The 26,581-nt window shown below is 36.7% G+C and overlaps 5 protein-coding genes and 2 pseudogenes across 5 annotated transcripts; 2 read left to right on the top strand and 5 right to left on the bottom strand.

The window, feature by feature from the left end:
• Window positions 1–1,267: 1,267 nt before the first annotated feature.
• Window positions 1,268–3,756, bottom strand: LOC106382292 (annotated as a pseudogene).
• A 105-nt stretch (window positions 3,757–3,861) lies between these two features.
• Window positions 3,862–6,132, bottom strand: LOC106437836 (dihydroceramide fatty acyl 2-hydroxylase FAH1-like). Its single transcript, XM_013878824.3, has 7 exons — window positions 5,989–6,132; window positions 5,172–5,243; window positions 4,967–5,059; window positions 4,676–4,872; window positions 4,463–4,568; window positions 4,227–4,373; window positions 3,862–4,134 (listed from the first exon to the last, which is right to left on the bottom strand). The coding sequence occupies exons 2-7, from the start codon at window positions 5,220–5,222 to the stop codon at window positions 4,015–4,017; spliced, it is 714 nt and encodes a 237-aa protein (XP_013734278.1). The 5' UTR covers window positions 5,223–5,243; window positions 5,989–6,132; the 3' UTR covers window positions 3,862–4,014.
• A 3,070-nt stretch (window positions 6,133–9,202) lies between these two features.
• On the top strand, window positions 9,203–12,802 carry LOC106437833 (RNA polymerase I-specific transcription initiation factor RRN3). Its single transcript, XM_013878823.3, has 16 exons — window positions 9,203–9,307; window positions 9,600–9,765; window positions 9,865–9,951; window positions 10,030–10,101; window positions 10,171–10,242; window positions 10,337–10,573; window positions 10,659–10,769; window positions 10,844–10,936; window positions 11,022–11,141; window positions 11,241–11,309; window positions 11,415–11,521; window positions 11,613–11,696; window positions 11,776–11,863; window positions 11,962–12,075; window positions 12,184–12,368; window positions 12,461–12,802. Exons 2-16 carry the CDS (start codon window positions 9,649–9,651, stop codon window positions 12,711–12,713), a joined length of 1,809 nt encoding a protein of 602 aa, XP_013734277.1. The 5' UTR covers window positions 9,203–9,307; window positions 9,600–9,648; the 3' UTR covers window positions 12,714–12,802.
• LOC106437834 lies at window positions 12,755–14,600 on the bottom strand (annotated as a pseudogene).
• Window positions 14,601–14,633: 33 nt separating this feature from the next.
• On the bottom strand, window positions 14,634–18,244 carry LOC106437832 (WPP domain-associated protein-like). The gene is made up of 5 exons (XM_013878822.3): window positions 17,987–18,244; window positions 15,526–17,722; window positions 15,307–15,433; window positions 15,016–15,117; window positions 14,634–14,911 (listed from the first exon to the last, which is right to left on the bottom strand). Exons 2-5 carry the CDS (start codon window positions 17,673–17,675, stop codon window positions 14,843–14,845), a joined length of 2,448 nt encoding a protein of 815 aa, XP_013734276.1. The 5' UTR covers window positions 17,676–17,722; window positions 17,987–18,244; the 3' UTR covers window positions 14,634–14,842.
• Window positions 18,245–19,892: 1,648 nt separating this feature from the next.
• LOC106437830 (integrator complex subunit 3-like) lies at window positions 19,893–22,839 on the top strand. Its single transcript, XM_013878819.3, has one exon. The coding sequence runs from the start codon at window positions 21,184–21,186 to the stop codon at window positions 22,555–22,557; it is 1,374 nt and encodes a 457-aa protein (XP_013734273.1). The 5' UTR covers window positions 19,893–21,183; the 3' UTR covers window positions 22,558–22,839.
• On the bottom strand, window positions 22,675–24,219 carry LOC106437831 (accelerated cell death 11-like). The gene is made up of 4 exons (XM_013878820.3): window positions 23,851–24,219; window positions 23,492–23,664; window positions 23,196–23,344; window positions 22,675–22,939 (listed from the first exon to the last, which is right to left on the bottom strand). The coding sequence occupies exons 1-4, from the start codon at window positions 24,040–24,042 to the stop codon at window positions 22,833–22,835; spliced, it is 621 nt and encodes a 206-aa protein (XP_013734274.1). The 5' UTR covers window positions 24,043–24,219; the 3' UTR covers window positions 22,675–22,832.
• Between the last annotated feature and the right edge of the window lie 2,362 nt (window positions 24,220–26,581).

Below are 26,581 nucleotides of genomic sequence, written 5' to 3'. Positions count from 1 at the left end.
TCAACTGAAGATCGAATGGCCATTTTGGTTAATCGAGTGGGAGAGGTTACGGGGTTGGTTCACACGAGCTCCCTTTACTGGAATTCTATAAAATTCTTTGCAAAAGACGAGGTTTCACGAGGCATATTCTATGCACTTCCAGACAAATATAAGCTAAAATATCTAGAACGAACTATTGAAGGCTACAACGAACTAGATGATGATGATGATTATTAATGGATATGATTAGTGAGGAAGGTGATTGGTGGAATTGTTGTCCTTATGCATGTTTTTGGGATATGATTCAGGTTCGGTTTTTATTTTGTGATGTTGTTTGAATAATGAACTTGTTTTGGTTTAATGTAATATGAGATGTTATTGTGATTTCGACATATGGTTTTATTTTAATAATTTTTGTTTACTATATATTTGCTTGTCAAAAAATAAATAAAAAATTTGCTTATGTCGGAGTAGACCAATTATTAGCACCACTATATTTAGAAGAAAACCAGTATCCAATCCAAATTCTTTTAAAATTTTTAAAAATATTACTATATATGAATCAAGGCTTCTGATCACTACATTTAAATATGAATGTAATATGCATTTGTCTCATACTGTGTTAAATTTGTTTATGGCGTCTCATACTGTGTTCATATGAGGAACGTATTGTAGAGAAAGGAATCCAGAAGGTCACTGATACATTTAAATCTCAAATTTAGTAAAGCAATGCACCTTTATCCTGCTTTTCCCTACTGATTTATTGACCCTTTTTCAACCAATTCGTTTTCTAATACCAAAACAAGCATTCTTAATCCTCTATAATTTGTACTGAAGGAGATCTAAATACGTGAAAAGAAATTAATTTCCAGCTTAGTGACAAAAAAAATTAATAATAATAATTTACAGCGTAGCTAAACAACATATACTAGCATTTTTACATGCTGTCCCTGTCCCATTAACCATTAATTATGCTTTAACTATTTCTCTCTATTCTTGTACTTTTTCTTTTTTAGTTAGAGCACAATAATATTAAGCTTTTAGCTGACAGATTTTTAACCAATTAATTTTTAGTTGATAATATTTTTAATAATCGTTTTTACCAACCAAAAATACTAATTGTGCCGTTTTTAGAAACTACATTCTATTTTGATATTTTAAATGCGCGAATTTAGTTTAGTTGATATTAATAGTGGACAGATGAGATAAACTATTAGTAGAAAATTAATTAAAAAAGCTTATTATAGATTTTTAATTAAAGGATTCTATATGAACCATCTTTTGTAGATGATTTTTCACTAAAACCCCTAAATTATACTGCTAAATTATTAAAAGAAATTTCCATTAATATCTTCATCCTAGAAGTCTAGAATAGGACCAAAAAAAATCAGTCAATGAAGAAGAATCAAACAGTAAGAGACATGCCCAAAACTCTACTGATTATGATGACACTCTTTGAGCTAAGGAATTATCTAACAACAGAGGTTTGTAAGAACTTGTTTGAGAAAACTCGCTGTTCGTCGCTCAACAAAGAGAACCACTTGGACCAGATTGGCTGAAGCAGACAAACTCTGATCCCCACAACCCGGAAGCATGGTGGTTTTGCCTTGAACGACTACTGAGAAATCCAGATGAAGCGTCTTCACGAGGGAGCTCACAGTTGCTACCTGGACTGCAAAACCAGCTTTTAGTGTCGTCTCACACTGCAGAAACGCTGACAGTTTCTCTCTCAAGTTTGAGATTCCTTCATTTTCATAGCCACCAGCATCCACTCCAACACTGCAAAAAAAAAGAATTTTGGTATCATTACATCAGACTGGTCCTTCTGTATAAAGAGACGAGCTGATAAAATGTTACCTGCTAAGTTCCCCAAGAAGAGAGACGATCGCAACAGAAAGGTGGCATTCCCAGTATCTTAAGCAGTGGAACAACAATGTTTGCACTAGTCCAATCCCATTCCTGCATGTATACATAAGATCAAATTGGTTCAGTAGAGAACATCAATTAACAAAACATTGCGTGAAGGTTGGAAATGCTTTTTAACAATTCCTAACTACATACCGTGTAACAGGCGATAAGCTTCACCAATGATAGAATATCACATAAAGTAACACTTTGATCCCTGCCCAATACGCACTGGAAATCCTTGTGTGCCGCTCTAAACTCGCTCTTCTCGGTCAAGCTCTGATGCAAAGTATTCGACTTAGTAAACTCCTGAATAATTTCCATGAGAATAGACGCCATAGCCTCCAGCGAGGAAGACTTGACGGAGAATAGACACTTGTTCTTGCGTGGGTGCATATAAGCATTTCCCTCCACAGTACCAAAATGTTTCTTCTCAAGACACATCACAATGGATTTCAACACAGCAATTGATATATCATGATCATTAGATGACATCACTTTCTCTCCAGCAATATGAGCAAAAACGTGAAGAATGGTCAGTGGCATTGAGGTCTTCTCATGACAATACTTGTGCAGGATTTCAAAGGAAGCTTCACGGATAAATCCAACACGGTCCACTGCAGTACATATCGCCGCCAAGATAGCACTTCCAGCCACCAAATGATCAATTAGAGCGATTCTGCTGAAGAGGGCTACATTTTCTCCATTCAGGGTGACCGGGATGCTTGAATCAGATTCAGATGTTCCCGAGGATTTAATACCCTCTGCTCGGAAAGAAGGTCCTGAAGAAGACTAAGGAGTTCTTCCAAAAATTCAGAAAGAATACATCTAGCTTCAGTATCAGCCATAACTGCGCAACAAAATTCCAAGTTCATTTAATTTAAACATCAAATCAATTGCAGTATCTGGTTTTAGGAAGGAAAAAAAAAGGAAAATGGATTCTAAACATACCACCATCTATATGCTTCGAGAAAGAGTCCAAGCAGGAGCAAGCATTATCATACAGAATGTTCCCAATATTCATCGAGGAAACCACAGAGAAGTTATGCAACAGCAAGGAGAGGAAAACACATACCATGTCCCTGAAAAAAAAACAAGGAACGTATTAGCGCCTAGACAACTAGTTTACTGATGGAATTTAAAAGGTAATATATATCAACATTATGCACTGAAGAAGTATCAGAAAGCAGAATAACCTACCGGGCCAAAAGGTTTTCTTCCATTTTCAAAGAGAAAAGAATTGCTGGCACTGCCCACTCTGCTCTAGTAACTGATGGGCATCGCTGAATACAATTGTTTGCAGCACGGAAAATTCTGATGATACTGATCTGGTCTTCAATATTTGAAAACACAACAAAATGTTTTAAGAGTATCATCATGCACCGTTGTTGACATGGGTGGCATTTTGTCTGTCACCGAAGCATTCTGAGTGCTGAAATTAGAAGCTTCGCTAGAATTTATGGTATCACTTAAATCCACACTATCTCTAGCAACCAAGTCAAGAGCCGTAGCAGGATTCTTGTCTTCATTCACGATCAGACTATCCAAAAAATCTACCCGAGGAAGATCCGGGGATAGAAGTGATTCTCTTGCCATGTTGTAATGGCTTTCATCTTCTGGTTTCTCCAACTCCAACAACTTCATAACATCTGTAGCAGCAATGTCTTCCAGAAATAGTGCTACCGCAGTATGTCCTTCAGCAGTAGAGAGGCACATAGTATTCCAAGCGACTTGTGTACTTCCAGCTTTATGGCACTGCTTATGTATAGTTTTTAAACATATGCTACATTACAAATATTAAATTAGTAAAAAAATTCCGCCCTGCATATATCCTGCATACTCTCCACATTTTTAATAACTCGCTAGGCCCAGACCGTATGAGAAAGTCTTAACATGGTGTAAAACTCATACAAATTATAATTTTTGGTTTTTATATATACGTTTTGTTAGTAAACACTTTTGATTGTTTTCGCTGAGTAACACACCAAAACTATTAAATAGGATAAGAAACATAGATTTACAAAGACAGTGATCCAAATGAAACCTCAGACAAACATCTCAAAACTCATGAGGGATGATGATCAATAAATTTAAGATTGAACGGTGTTCCCAAATATCCTTTTAGTAACACTACTGCTCTCTTTTAGGGGCTTTTGTGGTGGGAAGTGTCCCAAACACTATGTCCCATAGAGATGATGTTATACCAAATCCCTTGTCCTGAATCCTGAAGTGATGGTTCAAATGATATTTCTGCAAAAAATCATTACAAAAAAGAAAAAAACATAAACTCACTCAGTAAGAGCTGGATACAAAAGAGAAGAAAGGGTTGGCTTTGTTTTTACCTTGAGATTCTTGGTCACTGCTCTAGTTGGTTGTGCATGGTGAAGGTAGTAGTGAGTAATATCATACATCACGTACCCGAGCATTCCACCTCCAAACAAGGCAGGTGTGGTTGACGGAGTTGCAAAAAGCTTCACAAGGTTCCAGAACTGGTCACACAAGATAAAAAGACGAGTTAAGGCTTTTATTTTGAGGTGGGGACAGTGTAGATGATGATGATGATCAAAAAAATGCTTACAGGAAAGCATAAAACCGCTGTTGCAGCAGGAGGAAAGACGAGCCGAAGGTGGTCCATTGGGTGCTTGTGATGACATCCGTGAAGAAGATAGTGCGCCGTGTTTCCCCTGAAATGGTTCCGCAATAACATTAGGAAGAGGATTCATAGTGACTAGTAATGTATATGAAAGGTAACACACTGAGAATAAAAAAAGAGAGTGTGTGTGTGACGAACCAGTAACTCTTGGTCTTGATGTGGAAAAGGAACCGGTGAAGAGTATATTCTATGAACGTCCAGATAAATATTCCCAAGGCAATCAATGGGACGATTTCTGTAAGGGAAAGGCCCATGCTTACTGACTTGGAGATGCACCAGCATGCCACTGGCAACCAAATTACAGGAATCACCCACCATCTTGTAAGGGTCAAGAACTGTTTCCATAGCAAGTGTGTCAAGATAATGGAGATCAGAGGCTTGTTGACATTGCCTATTACTGAAAAGAAAAGGAGAAAGAAACTTATGTACCTCCCAAAAGTCACTGTGGAAAAAACGAGGGCCTTCCTTTGTCACAATGGGTTGGTGAACCCATTCCTCATAAGCTTCACCAAGATGACCAACCTATAAAACAACCAAAGCAATGACAAAAGGGGGGTTAGTTAGCAAGGGAACATAACTTGAGTGACTATTTTGACATAAACTATTTAAACACTTAGGAAACAGTAGTATGTACCTGAAATACAAGGGGCTTATTAAGATCTACAGTGAATCCCTGAGCAACCATTTTGCAGACCTTTTACTGTTTCTGAAAAAAAGATAATTGAAAAAACGACTATCAAGATAAAGACAGACATGGTGACATATTGAAACACCTGATGTCAACTTCTTCAACAAGCCCCCAATATATAAACGTACAAAAAATTGTCTTCTCTAGTCCTGAATCTTATGCATCACTTCTATTGTTTAATAAGATAGTTGAAACTTTACTGTTCTTGAACATGATATAATCCACATACCGTATACAATTATACTACCGGGGATAACTGGCCCCACAACAGCCAAAAGAATATGAAATCATAGCACAAAAGCAAGTGTTTAGTTGAAATACAAAAGCAATTAACCATTAAAAAAACCCTACAAGATACGATACCAGCTTATATATGCTAATCACTCTAATGACCCCACCACCACCAAATACATAACAGATGAACACATCAAGAAAAAAACACACACACAGCTCACTTAGCTGCCAGTTTCCAAACATGACTTCATGGTTGTTGATTTAAGAAACAAAAATCTAACAATCTTCTAAGCCTGGCAAGAAACCATTGGAATAAACAAATTACCGACACATCTTCTTTCTAACAACCATGTCTAAAAACAAATGCATAATCAAGTTTAAGAGAGACTTATGATTTGTCTTGTCCGATCTAAACACTTAAACACCGAAACAAATCAAACAACTTAGCTATTCATAGATTCCATGGGTATGAAATTTATAAAATCGAAGAATAAACAAAACACGAACGAGGAGAAGAGAGGAAACAAACCTAATCGATCAATGCCGGATCTCAACGACTCTTTGAGGAAAGGACAGCCGTCGAGAACCGCGGGTGAATTTATATGCCTCCCTCTCTTTGGTGGGTTGTGTTTGTTGTCGTTATTGGGGTTGAATAGTATTATTTGATTCGGACAAGGTCGGTAATAAATCTTCTAGAGGGGCTATATTGAATCTGGACCGTTGGTTTTTTGGAGAGATTAGCCTTTGGTCTCGGAGAAGACTTTAAAAAGCCAACGAGTTTCGTTGAATTTCAAAATTATTCAAACCAACGGTTGTGCCAGGTTGTTTCTCTTTTCATAGAAGGTTAGATGTATGTTTTTCCACACTTATGATGATTCCAAAAATTGCACGTTGAAAAACACACTATTGGTTTTGAATTTTATTTTCCGAAATTTAATTTTCATTTACTATATAGGAACTTAGCTATGCAAACTAATAGTCACACGTACCCTATATATTAATCATAGAGCATTGGTTAAATGACAACCTTAACGAGGATGCTTAATTGCGTGTCAAACTGAGAGAACTCATCAGTTCTTTTTTTTTAGTTGGACCGACCTTACTAATATTGCAAAGCATGAACCATTAAAACCTTTATTTTATAGAACCAAATTCGAATATGAATATAAATAGCCTTCTAAATCTTTCCTTAGATGTTTGGTCATTTAATTGCTGATTGTACTCATATTTTCGATAATATTCAACTACAAAACTTAATATATCTATCCAATGACATGAAAGAATAGTAATGTTTTTAATTCATCTCATCTGAATTCGTCTTGGGCTTCACATAGATTTTAAACATCAAAAATATGGTGAATAAGGTTGAATGTTCTATTATATTATTGTATGTTTTATTATATTATATTTTTATATACGTAAAATCAATTAAATTTATTTATAAAAAAACTCAATTTTTAAAACAATTATGACCATCATAATACTAAAACAAAAACAACAAGAAACATTATTTAATATTTGGTGTGATGTCTATGTTTTACTAAATTTGAAACATGTTCTCATACAGAAAAAATTGCAAATACATAATCGATTTATGTTTCAAACTTTAAATATTTTAGATATTTCACTATGCGTAGGGCCTAGACTATCACCTAGTTCTTTTTATATTTGGATGGATCCATCAGGACTATTATGAGAGTATTTGGACATACGATTACATTCGAGACTCAAATAATGTGGGTTAACTTAATACAAGGGCTTCTTTGCCAAACTCCTTTTGTAAGTATACGTACTTTTAGCCGGTAGAATAGTATTTTTAGGTGTGCTTAATTAGAAAAGATGCATATCTTCGTCATATATATATTGACATTTACATACTAGAATCATTGGTCATTCAATATTAGATGATGTGTTATCCTCTAGAGTTAACAGCTAGTAATGTGTGAAAAGCCCTATCAGCCATATGTCTTGCCCATATTTTTTTTTTTTTTTGGTAAAATGTTAAAATATTATACCAAGCTTTTCAAATTTTTTACAGAAGGTACAGAGAGAAACTAGTAGCAGCATGCAATAATGAAACCTAAACAGAACATCTAACAACAACAATGACCTAAACAAGAAGAACAGAAAACCAAGTTCTGAGCCGAGCTCCAGCGAAACAGTGAAGGACCCGAGGAGAAGCAAGAGCGGAATGGGGACGTAGTTGCCACGAGCAAACTGGAGAGAAAGGCGACCTCAAACCTTGAAACACACAGCGCCTACAGCTTCCAAGCCACCCACACATCAAAACCACTGCAAAGGAATCGCAATCTCGGACCCGCAAGCTTATCCAACATCACCTAACCGGCAGCACGAGAAGGAATCCGCAGCCGACGATGCCGTCGTTCGGAGAGGTTAGCTGAAGATTGCTGCCTCCAACCCACCTAACCGAGACCGTTTACACCCCTTTAACCCAAAGCCCATATAGAGCAATGGGACCGGAAGGGCACACCTCCTCCGGAATAGACAATGTCGGACAAGGAATTAGGCCGATAGCCCAACTGAAACCAAGCTTCGAACAGAGAAACCGATTCGCTCCCACTTCAGTCACTGCCACTGCAAAATGAAAACACAAGAGAGATAGAGCCCGCAGCGAGGAGTGCCACACCGACGAACCCACTCCGACTTCGAGGAGTAGCGACTAATCTCACGCGCCAAGACGAACTCGACACAGCAAGAGAGCGCAACACCAACACGCACCGCCACAAGATCCTGCTACAAGGCAAGCCAGAACCAACCCTGAACAAGACCATACGCGCTTCCTCTGTAGACCCCAGAGGAACACGAAGAGGAGCAGAAGAAACCCAAGATCCATGGACCACAGGATCCAACCCTAACAGAGCAACCGTCACGGAGGAGACGAACCCTAAGAAGATTGTTCGAAGACTCACGCACCGCCAGACTCGAAGATATGTCTTGCCCATATGTCTTGGGGACATGCATCTACATACAGGTTGGCCAAAAATTTAGTGATTCGAGCCCTATATTATGCTGTAATGTCACTAATGTGGTTAGCGTTACTAAACCGCATCAGCAAATTTCCGAGGCAAAATGAGACACTAAAGAGGTAGACAAACAGATGATCAATAATGTCTAGAACAAAAACTCGTTATACTTTGTTGAGTGGATCCCAAACAATGTCTAAGTCTAGAGACATTCCTCTGAAGAGTCTCTCAGTGGCATCCACTTTTATTGGTAACTCGACTTCAAGAGATGGTTTAGTCGGGTGAGAGAGCAGTTCATGGCTATATTGAGGAGAATGTATTGGTACACATGAGAAGGAATGGATGAGATGGAGTTTTCTGAGGCAGAGAGCAACATGAACGACTTTGTGGTAGTCAGCAGTACCAGGATGCTACAGCGAATGACAAATTTATAGTTTACCGTCTCCAATCTTTAAGCATTAGCAGTTTAGTACATCTGATAGTAGTCCATACTCTTTGTTACATATTATTATTATCTCAGACTTAATGGACTCTTGAAAAGAAGAGTCATGTGTGAATACTATTATCTACAAATCAAATTCTCAATAAGGAAAGTTTGAAAGACTTTAATTAGGAAACAATAAAAAAGATTTAAGGTCTTCTCTGAACTTCTAAGAAACCAATTCCCGAAATGTGCAGAGGCTTAAAAGTACAAGGACTTAATGAAGAAATAGAAGTAATAGAAAAAAAACAGGGGTATTTCGGTAAATTTAAGAGTTCAGTTATAAGGGTTTGTTAGCGGAGTGAGGCAAATCTGTCTCTTCCCCAGCCTCCCTCTCTCTCTATCGGCTAAGCAAAAGCTACTACTTCAATTATTAAACCCTGGTCAGTTCCTTAAACCCTTGTATGTCTTTTTGATGTTTTGTTGTCGGAATGGAGATTTTAAGTTTCTCTTTCTGAGAATTTAGTAAAGCTGAAACCTTTCTGTAGTGTAATTGATTCTCTTCTAGGTTTTGTTCTATCAATTTGGCTTTCTCGTGGTTTAAGTTCGAATTCGACTGTTCCTGATTAGTGAAGAAGTTGAGAAGCTTATCTTTTAGTTCTCTTTTCCCTAAAGTTCCGATCTTTCCTCCTCTAGTGTTGCATTTTGATTAAAAAGTGTATTAATCTTGAGTAGACTTGAAGAGAAGTAGCAAGCACCAATTACATAAAAGTACACAAAGACGATGGGAGCATCAGAGGCTCTAACTGATCCGTCAAGCCTATATAATGTGGGCAACAATGATTTGTCCGACACTGAGACCGTGCTTAACGTGAGAAACGCCCTTGCATCTGTTCAGAATGTGAGTCTCGCTTCTTCTTCTCTCATGTGCTTACGTGTTTGCTTGATGCTATTTGTGTGTTTAATGCTTTCTGACTATTCCTTTTGGTTATATTGTCAGGGGGAATCAGACCTTCTGTACGATCAGTTTGTTGAAACTATTCAGATCAACAATAGATCTGATCATGCTCTTGGGGCACAGCTTGATGTCTGTCCTTTTTTTCTTTCTTTTTACTACAAATCAATTATTATTATTAGTGTTTTCATTTTCTTGTGTGTTTGGCAGGCACTCTTGAAAGCTTTATCAGGCTCTGTGGCTTGCATAGATGTCAATCACCATCGAAGGATTCTCTCTGGGGTAAAAGTTTCTATTGCTTTACAGTTGCTTCTACCTTTGGATTTGATCTCAATTATATTGTGTTTACAGATATTTGGAATGTCATTGTGGGATCACAAACCTCATGTAATGGATTCATTGATGGACCTAATCATATCACTGGTACACAAACTCAACAACCATTCACTCTCATGCTGACTATTATTTAATCTTAGATGAGGAGCTAGAGAGTTTTTTTTTTTTGTTTTCATCATAGGCTGCCACTAGTGGCAAGTATCTGGACAATTGTCTGAATATGCTCATAAGACACTTCGTTCCACCGCCTTGGGTAATTGATAGACTTTGGCAAGGCCGTGTAATCGAGCAGAAGCAACACGTTCTTTCTCGGGTTCATGGAGCTCTTCTGAAGATCTCTCTTTTGGTTCCTCTTGCTCCCTCGAGACTATTGCCCATGCTCGCTCAACAACTGCCCAAAATAAACAAAAAGGACCAGGTGGGTCTTTCTTTTTTTTTTTGGGGTAAATTTAGCTCATTCTGGGGATATAAACTTAGTAGAAACTATTTTTACCGTCTTGCAGGTGGTGGTGATCTATGTGGAGAACTTATTAAAGCTGGAGAATAGCTCAATCGGGCAAGTTGGTGGTGGCATGATTTTTATGATGGTGATGGAGAGGCTGCGAGATTTGGATGTAAGTATAGTTTATATGTTTTATACAAATAACGTAACTTGGTAAATGATTGATATGCTGGTGTATCCTTTTAGTTGGAGATTGATTGGGATGATATTCTACAAGATGATTCTAACAGAGGCATGTTTGATATGGAACTTGAAGATGCTATGAATGAAGGAGACGAGGTAGGCTGAGTGTTTGTTTTTTGTCTTTGTATTTATGAACGCTTTTGGCGTTTGGACTGACAGTTTGGACTTTTGTATGTTGCAGCTTCCAGTGGGGTCTCTAAATCAGGATACATCGGGTGGAAAGATAGAGTCTTTGGACAAATTGATGGTCACATGTTTTGATCATCTTGAATCGTGTAATCTTCACGGTCGTTTGGATCAGGTATGGGACCAAATGATACCTCATTTTGACATATCTATACTTTTCCTTCATGTGCTTATGAATCTTCTTTACTGATTTGTTTTAAATGGTATGACTTAGGTGTTTGAAAAGCTCTTTGACTCATTTGAGAACTTCATTCTGAATACATACAAATCGAAAGTTTCGCAGGTAGGCCACATAGGCTATATCTTTTAGATTCTAGCAACTGTGTTTACACGGTTCACTTGAGATCGATGTATCATGTTTAGACTCACTTTTTCTTTCATATTGCAGTTTCTGATGTTCTATGCATGTTCACTGGATCCTGAAAATTGTGGTGTGAAGTTTGGTAGTAAGCTATTAGACATTTTTCTCTCCAGCAACAAGCCTAGACCTACTAGGCAAGTTTCACTTTGGTCAAAACTTTCTCATTCTCTGCATGATACTATCTTTTATTGTTCTAAAATGAACTTGGTTTTGTTTCTCCCCCAGGATGAGTGCAGTGGCTTATCTAGCTAGCTACTTGGCTCGTGGAAAGTTTTTGCCTGTTTCCTATGTGGCTAGCATGTTAAAAAGGTTTAAATTTACTTAAAATTGTTACCTCAAACATAAATGTTTGATCTTTTTGTTGTTTCTTACTGTCTAAAATTTATAGGTTGGTAGATGAGTGTGCGGATTACTGTAGAACTTGCAATGATGATATAAGACCTGAAGCACATCAGCTTTTCTACTCAGGATGCCAGGTCTATATATTGCATTAAACCTCAATCTCCTCTAGTCATAAAATTTTACATTCAGAACGTTATCTAATCTTCCATAATATTATGTTATGTGAACACAGGCGATCATGTATGTGCTCTGCTTCCGGATGAGATCCATCTTAGATGTTCCTCGCTTTAGGTCCGAGCTTATACCATTGGAGTCAATTTTAATGCACAAACTAAACCCATTGATGGTGAGCTGTATAATTTGATCACATCTATTTTTTTTTTCACTTAAGCTAAACTGTTCCAAAGTATCAAACGCATAATAACATTTGCAACCAATTGTGTGATGAGAATAGGTATGCCTGCCGTCCGTAGTGGCAGAGTTCCTTAGACAAGCTAAAGCAGGTGGCCTGTTCGTAGTCTCGGACTCCTTCATCTTCGAAGATCTACTCGAGTCTGAGCTTTCCCGTGCTTTTGGCGGGTGTGAGAGGCTTGATACATTCTTCCCCTTTGACCCTTGCTTGCTGAAAAGCTCCAACAGGTTCACTTTCTTTGAACACTTCCTCTAATACATTTTTTTTTGTTTCGTGCTCTTTTTGACTTTTTTTTGTGCCTTCTTGGTTATTCTTGAAGCAATATCTCCGGGAATTTCATCTACTGGTCGATGGTTAGACCGACCTATGACAAAGATGATGATGAGGATGATGCTGAGATAATTGTGAATGGGGATGAGGAGAGTGATGAAGAGGACGAGGGTGATCTTGACTACGCCTTGAACAAGATGTCCATAACCCCTAAGCACTCTTTCAAGAACAATATGGAAAGAGAGAGACTTATGAAAATGCCTTCCATGATCAGACCTTCTACTAGTCCTGAATCCCTTTGAGCTTGTTGGGAAGGTCTTATTAAGCATTTTTGTAAGCAATATCGACTTGAAAACTTTTTAATATATGGAAACAGTGCTTGTTCTTGATAGTAACATATGCTTAAACTCTTAGACCCTGTGGGTTTTAAACTAGTTGAAGCGAACAACAACACAAGAGATATCATCTTTACTTCCTCTAGCCAATGCTTCATCGACTAATGCCTTCGCAGCTTTCTCTGAGTTCCTAACCTCTTTGATCTCATCCCATGCCTCTTCATTCGACATCACCTGAACAACAAACAAACCCATCAAGATTCAGTCACCAATTAACAAATAGCTTTTCATTATGCAAACAGTCTACTCATATACTATACAAACCTTCCAGAGTCCATCGCTTGCCAAGATCAAGAACATTGTGTCACCATGGATCTGAACAATCTCTATGTCCGGCCTCACACTAATATGTTCTTTAAGACGTCCATCTCCAAACGCACGTGTCATGGCTAGTTGTCCATCAACTCTTGGAACATTACCTAATCATAGTAACATAGCTGTGGCATACTAGATGTATAGAAGATGGTATATCAATACATAACCAAAGATAAGAGTGAAGAAGGACCTGGCTTTGTGGAGATGAAGCCACCTTTCCTCTCTACAAGGTCTCTCTCTTTCTCAGGTTCATGATCAACCGTAAGTTGTTTGACTACATCACCTCTGCGACACAAGATTGCTCTTGAATCTCCAACGTTTGCAACCACAAGTTTCTTCCCGTCAACGACTATAGCCGTCACAGCCGTGGAGCCACCTCGTGAACCAACCACACTACTCAGAATGTAGTCGTCCGTGAGTTTATACGCTCTCTTGATTGCCTTCTTAGGTTTTTTCCAAAAATCCGGCTTCAAGAAAACATGAACATAGTCTTAAAAAGTTCTGTGAGAATATTAAGTGAATAATTTTGAATTTTGTTTCTTGAAACCTGACTCAAGATGTTATAAAAGAGATGGTTCTGCAAGTAATCTGCAACATTACGGCCTGAGTGTCCATCGAATATGGCGTATAACCCAAGCTTGTGGCCTTTGACTGTTTTTGTATCGGCCACGATGTAATCTTCCATGCCATGACCCATTTGGCCTTTTACTAGATGGTATCCATGACCAAACCCACGTCTACAATATTTTGCATCTTCTTCCTCATCAATGAGTCATCATCGTCTTCATTACCATCATCATGAGGTATTTCTTCTTCTTCTTCACGTAAGTGATCTTCTTCTTCCTGGTTCTATATACAAGTAGAGACTTTCATCAAGTCAAAGAGATCAAAAAAGATGAAGAGATGTGATACCTGGAGTACTTTCGCAGCATTCCTGAGATCTCCACTTGCTGCTCTTCGCTTCTGTGTAAAGAAGAGAGTTACCATAAGTTATTACGTAATAAAACGTTCCAAAATCATCATTCATGTATATATACCTTGACTGGATGCATAAGTATTTCCTCGGGACTGTAAGTTGAGTTCTGCAGTAGTTATCACTATCTTACTCATAAACTAAGTTTTTGCTTGAACAACACGAAAATGGCACCAATACGAACCTGTAAAATGAGAGAATAAAAGAAAACAAAACAATGAAGAAATAAAGAACCTTGGTGGTATCCTTCATTGTTGGATCTGAGCTTTGCTCTGCTGTGTCTATGACAAAGAGTGAAGAAGGCTACTGAAGTGTTGATGTTTTAAATAGTAAACACTGCAAGCTTTTTGGAGCGGTGATGTGATGCTTACATCGACACGTCGGCTCCACAAGTCATGCTTTCATTTTGCCAACATGTCTGCAGCCGCAAACTGTGTTTCTTAGTTGTGTCAAGAAGAGTTACCGACCAGAACCTTTGGTAGGTACTGTTTTAAGACTAGAGATTTGTTTTCTATACCAACAGTTTCTTGTCGTACGTGTATCATCCAATTGTATACTTAGATTAAAAGTATCCAGTGGTCCAACATCACATTCTGCAGTTGATATCACAAGTACATAACCAATAACCGTATCTACTTAACAAAAAAAGGGCTCGTAGAAACTAAACATCAACACCATTACATAAGCCTGACAGATCTGTACACCAAAAGAAGATAAATAAACTAGTGTGGAAAGAGGTTGTGCAGCATCAATCTGCTGGTGGTCTCTTTGCTTCTCCGCTAAGCTCTCTTCTAACAAGCTTCAAGATCTCAATGATCTGCAAAGCCATTCGGCATAACAAATATGTACACTGATCATAAAAACCAATCTTAAATGGAAAAGGAGAGAAAATGTGTAGAGAGAGGGAGAGAGTGTGCTTACGCCAGGGTAATGCTTTAGAACTGGAGAGTAATGATCTAGAGCTATATATATTTTCTCAAGAAGATCCAAGAGTGTTTCAACCTCATCTCCAAGAAGATCAACCTGCGATTCAACAACCATATAAAAGCATCATTCCTTAATCCAACAACAGTTTTTTCAAAGCTTCAAGCCACAGGTTGTAGGTGCTGATTGTTGATATGGACACAGCTCTCAGGCTCTTTACTGAATACTACGTAGTAAGTATAAAGAGAATAAAAGAAGCCTTGGATGCAAAGAGCAATCAAGACTCACCTCAGCCTCGGCCTTTTGGAGGTCACTTGACTTTTTCTCAAATCGTTGCTTGTACATCGATGCTTTCCCCTTGAGTTCATTTATTTGATGTGAAAGATCACACAGTTGACTGTGCATGTTTTTCAACCTAAGAGCCAAATCACAAAAGTTACCATCCATGGGATAAAGTACTTGCATATACATGTCTCAAAAAACGAAAGCAATGAGAGATGAGAGTACCTTGAATTCGTTTTCTGCGTCTTTTCTGCTACCAAGCCCTCTAGAATGTTGAAACCTTCCATGAATTTTTGAGGAACCAAATCCAGAGACAGGAGCTGCTTTCTAATTGACTCTTTCTCTGCTTTTGTCGCTGATAGCTTCTCCTCAGTTTTCCTTTTCTCATCTTTGGTTTCCTCCCAACTCTCTCTTGCTAAATCTAGCTCTTCTCTCAGTTCTGATATCTTCTTCTCATAGCCTTCTATTTTCTCTAGCTCACGTGCCGACATAACTCTTAATGCTTCGTTTTTCTCCTGAATCTTTATATGTTGCTGTTCTGTCTGAGATTGCAGATCGTTAATCTGCTGAGAGGCTAACTCAAGTTTCTTTCTCTCTGCAGCCAAGTTACACTCAGCTGTTTGGACTAAACCCTCCTTCTCCTTGACGAGACACTCCAGCCGATGAATCTCCTCGTTCAGTCTTTTCTTGTCAACCATCTCTAATTTCAAAGCTTCTTCATTCTCTGTTCCACGCAGGTTCAACTCTGCAATTTTCTTATCAGCTTCCTTCAAGGCTTCTTTGTATATTACAGCACTACACTCTTCCGTTATCAAAGACTCGAGACAAGAGTCTACAAAGCCATCCTTGCTTTCACGGTCAGCTTTACCCTCAAGATCTTTCAATATCAACTCATAAGCTTCTCTCATCTTACTATGTTCCAAATCCGTTTCCTGTTTTGCACTTCTAATCTGACCCAGAAACTCCTTCATGAAACACCTATGAACATCTTCAGCGATAGAGGCTTCAACATGAGAATCATCAGCATCTAGTTCTAGCCTTCGAATCAACTTCTGATGATCTGCTTCAGCTTGAGAAAGCTGTGACATCTTCTCAGCAGCCTCTGAGAGTGAATCCTTCAGTTGGTGATTTTCCAGCAGAAGAGAATCCAATCGGCTCTTAAACTCAGCATTGTTCTTTCCTTCAGACACCAACTTCTCATCTTCCACCAAAATCTTGTCCAACTTCGAGATGACAGATGGGATCTTCTTTTTCAACGCATCTAGCTCCTTTCCTTTCCCAACAAAAGAAAAAGAACCCCTTTCCTTCAAGTTCAAGTACTTTCGCTTAAAGGTAAAGCATTGCTCAGTCATCTCCTGTATCTCATAATCATGGTCCCTTTTCATTTGATTCATCTCGGTGTTAAAGTGATTGATCAACTCAATCGGTGTCAAGTGCTTCAAAGTGTCAAAGTTCTCGGGGACTGAGCCAACATCATGCTTACCATTTGTGTCCAAAGCTGAACTAAGGCTTGCCGACATCTTGCGGTGCAACTGCTCTACTCTTTTCCTGTCCCCGACCTCCCCTGCCTCTATGTCCCCGTTTTCATGATCAGAAAGCGCTTTACGAATCGCCTCTAACTCCTGGCGCAGACCAGTGATCTCTTTAATATTCCCAAGTAACGAACTCTTGTTACCACCACACTCGGCTTCTTTCTCCAACAACCTCTGTTGATACTCATCCTTGAGACTCCGAACAAAAGTAGTCACCACTGCAGACTCGATTACTTTTTGAAAATCATGCTCCTGCTGCCACGAGGAGGGGAGCTCTGTCTCATTCTTCCGCTTCAACACAGTCTCTAGTATGCTCTTCAGGGAATCAAGCATTTTATCCACGGTTTTGGACCCGATCTCATGCGCACCTGACGTATCATCCACGGTGGCGCCTGCTTTATTGACGTGAACATACTTTCTCAAACTGGTCAGCTCTTCGACAAGCATCACCAACTGTTTTCTCGCTATATTTTTAAGACTGATCAAAGACCCATCCGGAGGGTCCAAACTCGCCTTATCACTGGAGGCCTCATTCTCTTCAGAACCCACATGGTACAGAGACAAAGTCTCCCTAGCTCTGGACAACTCAAGGTCTTTCTGAGCAATCTTCTCAGCAGCTTCAGACTCAATAGCAGTAACCATTCCCCTTAAAATCGAGTCGCTCACAACCCGTGAGATAATCAGCCTCTCATTGACATCATCCCAGTAAGAATCTAAATCCTCGAGAAAATCAACATTCAGATTCTCATTCTCTTGCACAACACCATTAACCTCCACTGTTAATCCGTCGCCATTAGACTCAACACCACCATCCTCAACCATCACAAACTCTTCCACCTCCATAAGAATATAAAGTTACTCCAAGCACTCTTTTTCCCAAATATATAGCCCTAAGCAAAGGAAGCAACAGTTATGGTTCCCATAAAAGCAAACAAAGATTCTACATAACAATCAAATCAAAACGCCTAAAGCTTCCAACTTTCTTAATCGAGACATCAGTTCCATAAGAAACAGGAGGAACCCATCAGCTGACTGAATGATTCCAAATTAAAAAAACGTAACTTTCTACTTGATAAAGCGAACCCATCAACTCAATTGAGCTTACAAATCCAATAAGGAACAAAAGACTCACTGTCAAGGGATAAGCAACTTACCTAGCTGTGAAGTTTTACGGGGAAACTGAATGAAGCTCCTCTCGAGAGAGCTGTAAGAGCTTCAATTTCAACGGTGAGTCTTCTCTCGCAGTTTTAGGGTTTCCGAAGAAATCGCATAGCGAAAGGAGAAAGAGGGCTACGAGCTGAGCGGAGCGGGAGACTCGAGAAGGCTTGGCACTTTACCAGCTCATTTGTGAAATTTACGAAAACACCCCTGTGATTCTTGTCTTATGTCTGTTACATTTTTGATAGTATTATACAACAACCTGTATGCATGTGTATATATAAACAAAATTTGTTAAGACTATTTCCAACCACTTCTATATTTTTCCATTTTTAAAAAAGATAATAATTTCTGAAAAGGAGAGAAAATGTTTTTTATAGGATTACACTAGAGAGTTTATTTTAAAAAAATAGTTTTGAGAAAAATAAGTTTCCAACTTATTTTTAGTTTTAATCTGATCCATTTGAAAAAAAAAACATTTGACAAATTATTTTTTTGTCAACTGACAAATTTTGTTTTTGCATGCAAAATATGGCATACAAATAATAAATATATTGTTCAAATGGATCAGAGTCAACTCAATCCAACACGGATTGTATGTCTGAGTCGGAATCAATCCATCTAATATAATTTGTTTAGTTTACTATTTTGTATTGCTTGATTCGAGTATGGTGCTTAATATATTTTGTTAAATAAGTTAAATTGTTGACTCATATACAGTTATTTTATAAACTTTCAGAAAAGATAATGATAGGGGTATATTAACATGCATGTGTTATGAAAAAGTTTAATTGACAGATACATGGTTAACCCATGAGCGACTTCATAATCACTAAAGGTTCTTTACCTAATTCATAATCATTGTGGTCCAACCTTCCACCTAATCAAATAACTAAACTAAGGGTCAAAGTTAAGCCAATCCAGCGGTTGATAACCTCTTAATTTTTAGTTTTAATCTGGTCGATCGACTGATTTTCGTAGCTTGACTTTATGTTTGAAGGTTAAACCCTTTTTTTTGCTTGTTCGTCTTAACAACAGTAGTTGTTTCAGAATAACTTTTATTACTGATAAATATGATCTTAACACAGAGAAAACCAATGTTTAACAAATTACTAGGCAATTAATAAACGTTTAGCGATTAGAGGGACTATTTGAAACACAAATAGAGTTTGTGCATTAACGAATCATCTATACATTTATTTATTACATATTTTTATTGTTTGTGTTTAGTTATAAAATTGCTTTGATAAAATGAAAAATATATATTAGAAACAAAATCGTCACTTGTTTATAAATTATAAACAATCTGACTGTATAATTAAATTACTCATAATTTACTTCGATGCTATTTGATTTAATTAATACCGATTTATTGTTTACACATATCTTTAGACACCAGTTAAATCGATTCTTAGAATATTGGACTAAATACAATATAAGAACATGAGATAAAAAGTATCAAACCAGTCTAAATTCTGTCCAACCGTAATACCACATCTAGTTTAGTTTTTTTTTTTGTGGAAAAAAAAACACATTAGTTTAGTTAATCTAAAGTTATAACAAAACGACTCTGTTTGTTTGCATGTTGCAGCGATTACTACATGCGATTAAATTATTGTTTATTTTTTCTAGTAATTAATTATGATTTAAAATTGCAATTTACGACGTGTGACATCAACATAACCAATAAATTATGATTTTTTATATTTTAAAGTACTTTTGTATACTTTTAAAAAATATTAATTGTGAATATTTGAATTGATTAAATTTTATTGATGAATATTTATTGAAAAATGTTTTGAAAAATATATTGTAAATAAATATTATATTTTTAATTAACGTGAAAACTCTAAAAAATTTTACTTTCGGAAACGGAATGAGTATAAATGATAATACACATTTTCGACTAAATAAATGATAGGATGTTGCTGTCGTAGTCGCATATAGCTGCAACATGCAAACAGACATGGCCAACCTAAACAGAACAGAATCTTTCGTTTTCGATCGTGGAAGCTTCCAGGACTCACAAACGAAAGATGTGTGTTGGGCAACGGGCAGAGGTGGGACCAAGCGAAACCAGTGGAGCTAAACAAAGTGAGAAGATATTCACTTATCAGGCATCTATCCCGATCTTCCCGTCCTTACCTACAAAACAATGACTTGACTGTCTTTTCCGTTCGCCACTTGTCCTAATAAATTAATAATATTGCCTCTCTTTTACTATCACAAAGCGTATCGTCTTTCACTCCATGGTTTCTCACTTTCTTGAGTTGATGACCAAACAGAGTGTGAATGGGAAAACGATACGATGTTTATGAATAGTGTATAAGGACGCTCTGAAGTGTAGAAGTCAATATGAGAAACTACACACCGTGTCCTGGGCCTCGGTTCATCGTTTCTCTGTTCCATAGAACCAAAAAAAAAGACCTTTTTTCGTGCAGGACTAAATGTGGAGAGTGATGTTGTTTTCTATTATGTGATGTTTGGTTTAGTTTCTTATTATCTTGGTTTCTCTTATGTGTTTTATTGGTTTAGTTTCGTGTGATCTTTCTTTCTCTTATGTGATGTTTGGTTTAGTTTTGTGTGATCTTGCTTTCGGTTATAAAACCATGATTAATGGGGTTCTTAGAGATGGGGTTCTTGGTTCAATGGAACGGAGAAATGATGAAAAGGGTGATTGAATGCTTTGTCGTATGAAAATGATCTGATTTGCCAATGAGTTGATCACACACTTAACCACAATACATTTGACCCACCTCATGTGATATAAAAAAAATTAATTAACGTCTATATAGAAAAAAAAAACACTATATGTAGAAAGAAAAAAACATCTGGTAACGTCTTATATAGTCAATAGACCCAATACAAACATCTGGTCCTGTAACGAAGTCTTTTTATTGGGTTCTGTAATAAGTATCTGGTCAATCACCTATATAGGAGTTTGAGTTTGATGTTCTTTGCACTTTTGGGTTCCGTCTCTTTCGTTGGTAGCCGCTTTTGTGAACTTAGTTACCTTTCGCCCATCAGTCGTATGACGAAATGCCTGAATGAAATTTAGAGACTTGGTTCTGTTTCTAAGGTTATAAAGTTTCTTCCTTTTCTTCTATTCAGAGTTGGTGGAGTCTGCTTAATTAAGCGTTCTTGTGTAAGTCTTTAGCCACATTGAGTCCGCTGAATCCTTCCAAATTGGATAATGGAAAAGGGAAATCCTTTCGTTGCGTCCTTACACGAAGTAGAGAACCAACTTGAACTGTCACTGCGTCAAGCCTTTGAGAGTCTCGAGCCGAAGTTGCAGCCACCCTTCTCCCTGGATATCCCAGACCCGCAAGAGTCTCTTGAGCTCACTAGAGCCATCGTTTATGCCGTGTTATGCGATTCTGGTTCCTCTAAAACCCACATCAAGCTCCTACATGCTCTCGTCACTGATGGGTATGCGTTTTTCACTAGTTTGCTTGTTGGAACCGTTGTTGAACTGTACGGTAAACTTGTTGACTCAGCTAAAGTTCAGCTGCTTTGGTTAACAAAGGAGATGATTGATGTCTCGAGTGTGGGACTCGAGGATTTGCTTGTTTCTTTGCTGAGACGCATTGGAAGTGGGGATTACGGGGAGCAGAATGTTTGGCTTTGCTCTGAACTGGTGAGCTTGTTTCTTGACAAATGGGATTGCTTGCTTGAAGATGCGCCCTTGGTCTTGACTAGTGCTCTCTACAGCTTCCTTCGTTTGTTTGCGGATCATTGTAGGGTCACAGGCATACCGAAGCTGGAAAACGTGAAGAGGCTAGAGATCAAGTTCTGTGTCAAAATGTTTAGAGAGCAGCTGCATTTGAGTTTGAAGATTGGAAGGGATCTTGTCCGGTTATTACAGGACCTAGTTCACATCTCCGAGTTTAAAGAGATATGGAATGATTTGGTGTGCTCTGACGTTTCAAAGATTTACCAGTCGAAGACTTCAAGTAGATACTTCCTTCTCCGGATAACTCCTGAGATGGAAACCCAGTTAAGGTTTTTGCTTGGGAATGTGAAGCTTGGAAGCCATAAGCGGCATCAGGTATGGTTCTTGAAGAAGTTTCTCTTAGGTCCTGAGAAAGAAACAGTTCTGATCGACATAGTCCGGTTCATCTGCTGTGTTGTTCACCCAACTAACGAGATCATCCGGTCAGAGATCATGCCGAGATGGGCTGTTATAGGTTGGTTTCTAGACCTGTGCAAGCAAAATCATCACGTCGAAGGGAGGGTTAAGCTGGCTCTCTTTTACGACTGGCTATTCTTTGACGAAAGAATTGACAGCATTATGAATGTTGAACCTGCTGTGCTATTGATGTTATGGTCGATACCTCAGTATCCACACATCACTCACTCTTTACTTGAGTTTTTGCTTCATCTTGTGGACACTTATGACGTAGCCTGCCGAGATATGATCATGAGAGGTGTGGCATCAGCTTTCAGAGAGATTGAGAGAAAGGGAGTGGTTCAATCGATGGATATGTTCCTATCAAATCCTGAGATTGCAACAGATCTAAAGAAGAAGCTAGCAAACTTGTTGTCATGTCATCAGGACATTAACTGAGCTCTTTAGAGCATACCAATGATACCATTACATATCAATGAACATTTCTTTGTATCACATTAATACATTGCAAGTGGTGTTCTTGCCAGAAGATGAGAATGAAATTCCACAGATTAATAAAACTAGAGATAGCACAGATTTATTCATAATGGTTTTAATTTCAAATAGCTCTGGTTTGGTCCTTGTGAAGTCATTACATGAGTTGATAGAACCATATTGGTTATTTGATGTGACACTGGTAAAGAACGATAATAATAATAACTCTTCAGGGTTGTTCACCAATCGATACCAAGTTGCCTGGAGAGGAAGAGATTATCAAGATACGCGATTACTGGAGCTGATGCATTGACATAGCTGTGCATATGTATCTTAGCCTCCGCTTCTGTAAAGATTCATAAACAAACGAGAGAGTTATAAAAAAAAAATTGATTAATTGGACATGCAAGTAATCACTATAAACTAAATGAAATCTCAAACCAAGCTAAGCATAAAGAAAGCTAACACATTCCCACTCCAAAGTGAACCATAATGTGTCTACTGCATAAAGCCAACATCAATCTCAAAAGAGATTTCTATTACTATTTCCAAAGTTGATGATCTTGAAAACCGGATTTGATATAGAGTAAGTATGCACTCACCTTCCTCATTGAGCATGGTAAGTAGCTGAGACCTAGTGGGAAGAGCGCACATCCCAAGAGCAACAGCTTTCTGTATAACCCATCCATGGTGTGGACGAAACACTTGATCATAAGACTTGGATGCTGGATCTTTCAAAGAGTTATTACCTCTGCAAAAGTGGAAATAGTATCGGAAACACATTGAACTTGACCAAATAAAAAGAAAAAAAACTAAAGCAACAACCTTCAGCCCATACTTGATACACATTTGATTCAACCTTTTCACAAAAGAGAATCAAGAAGATAAATACACTTACTCGGAAGCTATAATCTCTTCAAAGAGAGCCTTGACCATGTCAAGACCACGCTTTACCCTCAAAAGGTTTCTAGTATGACTACCAGCTTTCCTTACACAGTTTGCCTCAATATCTCTCTCCATCATTACAACTAATGTCGATACCGAACTCGACGCCTTTGCAAGATCTTCAACCTGTAGTCATCATTTTCATGATACAATCCTTTTTTTTTTGTACAATTCAGAACATAGATTCCAACATTTCTCACAACTACTCTACATTTCTATCACAGAATATTTATTTCGAAACTATATATTATGAAAATTGTAATCCACTCAAATACTACATTATTTCTTTTAAGTCTTCTTTCTCAACGTTACCTTGGCGACATAGTCCATCTGGGCGAACTTGAAGGCGATCCCGAGGCAACCAAATAGAGGCGAGACGAGAGAGCAAGCGTGTGAGAACTGAGCCACGGAGACTTCAGGACTCGGCGAGCTCACGGTGGCTGCTAGTTCTTTGAAAGCGGTTGAGATTTTACGAAGCGGCCTCTCTGCGTTAGAATCCGCCATAGAAGATCTCTCTCTCTCTCTCTCTCTCTGCTTCTGCTCCTGATCTCAGTTTCCGAATTGGTAAATCTGATTTGCCGCGGAATCTCCTTTGCTTCGGGACGACTCGAAAACGAGATTCTTCGCTGATCAGTTTTTGTAGTAGTCGTTTGGTTTTCAGATCTATATGTATCCCTCGTCTGGATAATATTATCCCCAAACCGGGTTTATGATTAATAGCGTCATAATCGAACCAAACCGAATTGAACCGAACCATTTTAACATATTAACCGACGAGATCTTCTCTGCCGGATTAACCGAACTGAACCGAAGTTTTTAACATATTAACCGAATTGAACCTAACCTTTTTAACATATTAACCGAATTAACCGAAGTTTTTTAACGAAACGAAAATGGCACTCTATTAATCTGGAGTTGAACTTGAATCTCACTATATTCAAACGGTAGATGACTCATTAACGAGACAAATGTGAAGTGATGAACCTACATTTTATGCAATCGGACCGATTGACGGAAATTAATTAACTGACACTTATCAGGAAATACGTTTATCATATGTATTTTTCTAAATTCGAACCAACCCAAACTATAATTTTTAAACTAAACCGAACCAAAATCTATTACAATAAAACTGAAGCCCGAAACTAAATGACCATTACTACAATTAAAGACCTGGTTGGTCGGACCTGTCAAACTCTTGACTCGGTTGGTAAGCCGTTTCGCAACGAATTGCAGTCTGATCTTTTTTTTCCTAGAAATATTATGAACAAACCTTTTAAAATTATTGGTAGAGGATTATTATATTTATATTTAATGGTTATTCTTGATTACTGAACAGGTGGATTGCAATTATTTTGAACACTTTGAAAGATATTTTATTTTAAGATAGTGACATCTTATATATTAAAACAGAAGTCACAACCTTGATTCATGTGTGATTTTTTTAAAAATGGACCTAATGGACCTATTCATAGAAATTCATACTATATTTTAATTCAGACTAATAATAAATATAATTTTAAAAATATTTTAATCATAGTATCTTTTGATATCTTTTCATTTTAAATATAAATATATTTATTTTAAAATTCTAACAAATCTGTTTAAGAAGATTTTTGCAAGATCTTCATTTTTGAAATTATATTTAAATATTTTCACTAATTTCGAAATTAGTTTAAAATATTATTATACATTAATATATTCAGTTATATAAAATGAAAAATAAAAAAATCTATAATATTTTAGTTATTATATAATCATAATCAATCATATTAAATTAAAATTATTATATTGAGATAAATATAATAAAATTGTATTAAATTTATATATTTATATATTTTATTTTCGTAATTATAAAATATTTATGTTCAAAAATAAAATCTAATATGTTGGTAAGATGGGTTAACATTATCAAACTATATAATACATGTATAAAAATTAACATGTATTTTTTTAAAGTTAATAATATAAAATCTTTGTAACTACTTTAATCATAATATATTTTCATTTTAAATATAATATATATGTATATATTATATTTTAAAAATTTTAATAAATCTGTGTAATATTTAAACAATAACTTAATGTATTTTAAGTTATCGTTTAGAAACGAAAATAAATAAATTATATCCTATTTTATCTACTTTTATAGTCATGATCCTGTTAAAATATAATTATTATACTAAAATAAATATGATAAAATTATATTTAATTGATAAATTTATAAATTTTATTTTCATAAATATAAAACTATTTATTTAAAATATAATATGATGATAGAACGACTTAAAATTAACAAACTATATAATACATATCTAAAAATTAACATATCTTACACTTTTATATATACAATAATAAATTACCTAAAATGAATAAGCATAAAAATATTGGTAAAAAGAAATCCAGTTTTAAAATACGGGTCAGAATTTAGCATAAATTAAATACAAAATATTTTTTAAATATATTTTCTCATGAATATATTAATTTGCTTAATAACTAAATGCAAATACAATAAGATAAATATATAATAAGAAGCGGCAAATACATAAGGTTTAAACAATTAATTACTTATAACATGTAAATTATAAAATTATTGTATTTGAAATAGTTATATAAATATTTAAGTACATGATTAACTTTAAAAATATATACCACTTATGTTTTAAAACAATAATTTATGTATAGAAAAGTGAAAACAAACACCCGTGCGGTTGCACGGGTCAAAATCTAGTTAACATTATTGGGTGGAGCTTATTTAGAATTTTAATTGAAGAATATTTTAGGAGTAATAATTTCGGATAAGAATACCAAAAAAAAAAAGGAATAGTATACATTTGTGTTGTCTTTGACCTTTTGAGCCCGAACACATCAGTTTTCGAAAAACGTCCACTTGCCATTTACTCCGCTTTTACGGTTTCCGCCAAATTTTAATTGTATAATTTTCAAACTTTTCTCTCTCACCAGTTGTTCTCTAATTTCTTTAAAATTTACTTTTCATTATAGTCCCTGCAGTTTAGTTATTATCCACAATCGTCTCGCTTAT

The sequence above is a fragment of the Brassica napus genome, chromosome A3, assembly GCF_020379485.1.
Source record: "Brassica napus cultivar Da-Ae chromosome A3, Da-Ae, whole genome shotgun sequence".
Classification (NCBI taxonomy): domain Eukaryota; kingdom Viridiplantae; phylum Streptophyta; class Magnoliopsida; order Brassicales; family Brassicaceae; genus Brassica; species Brassica napus.
Note: the sequence above shows the minus strand (reverse complement) of the source record. Positions and strands in the feature narration are given on the sequence as shown.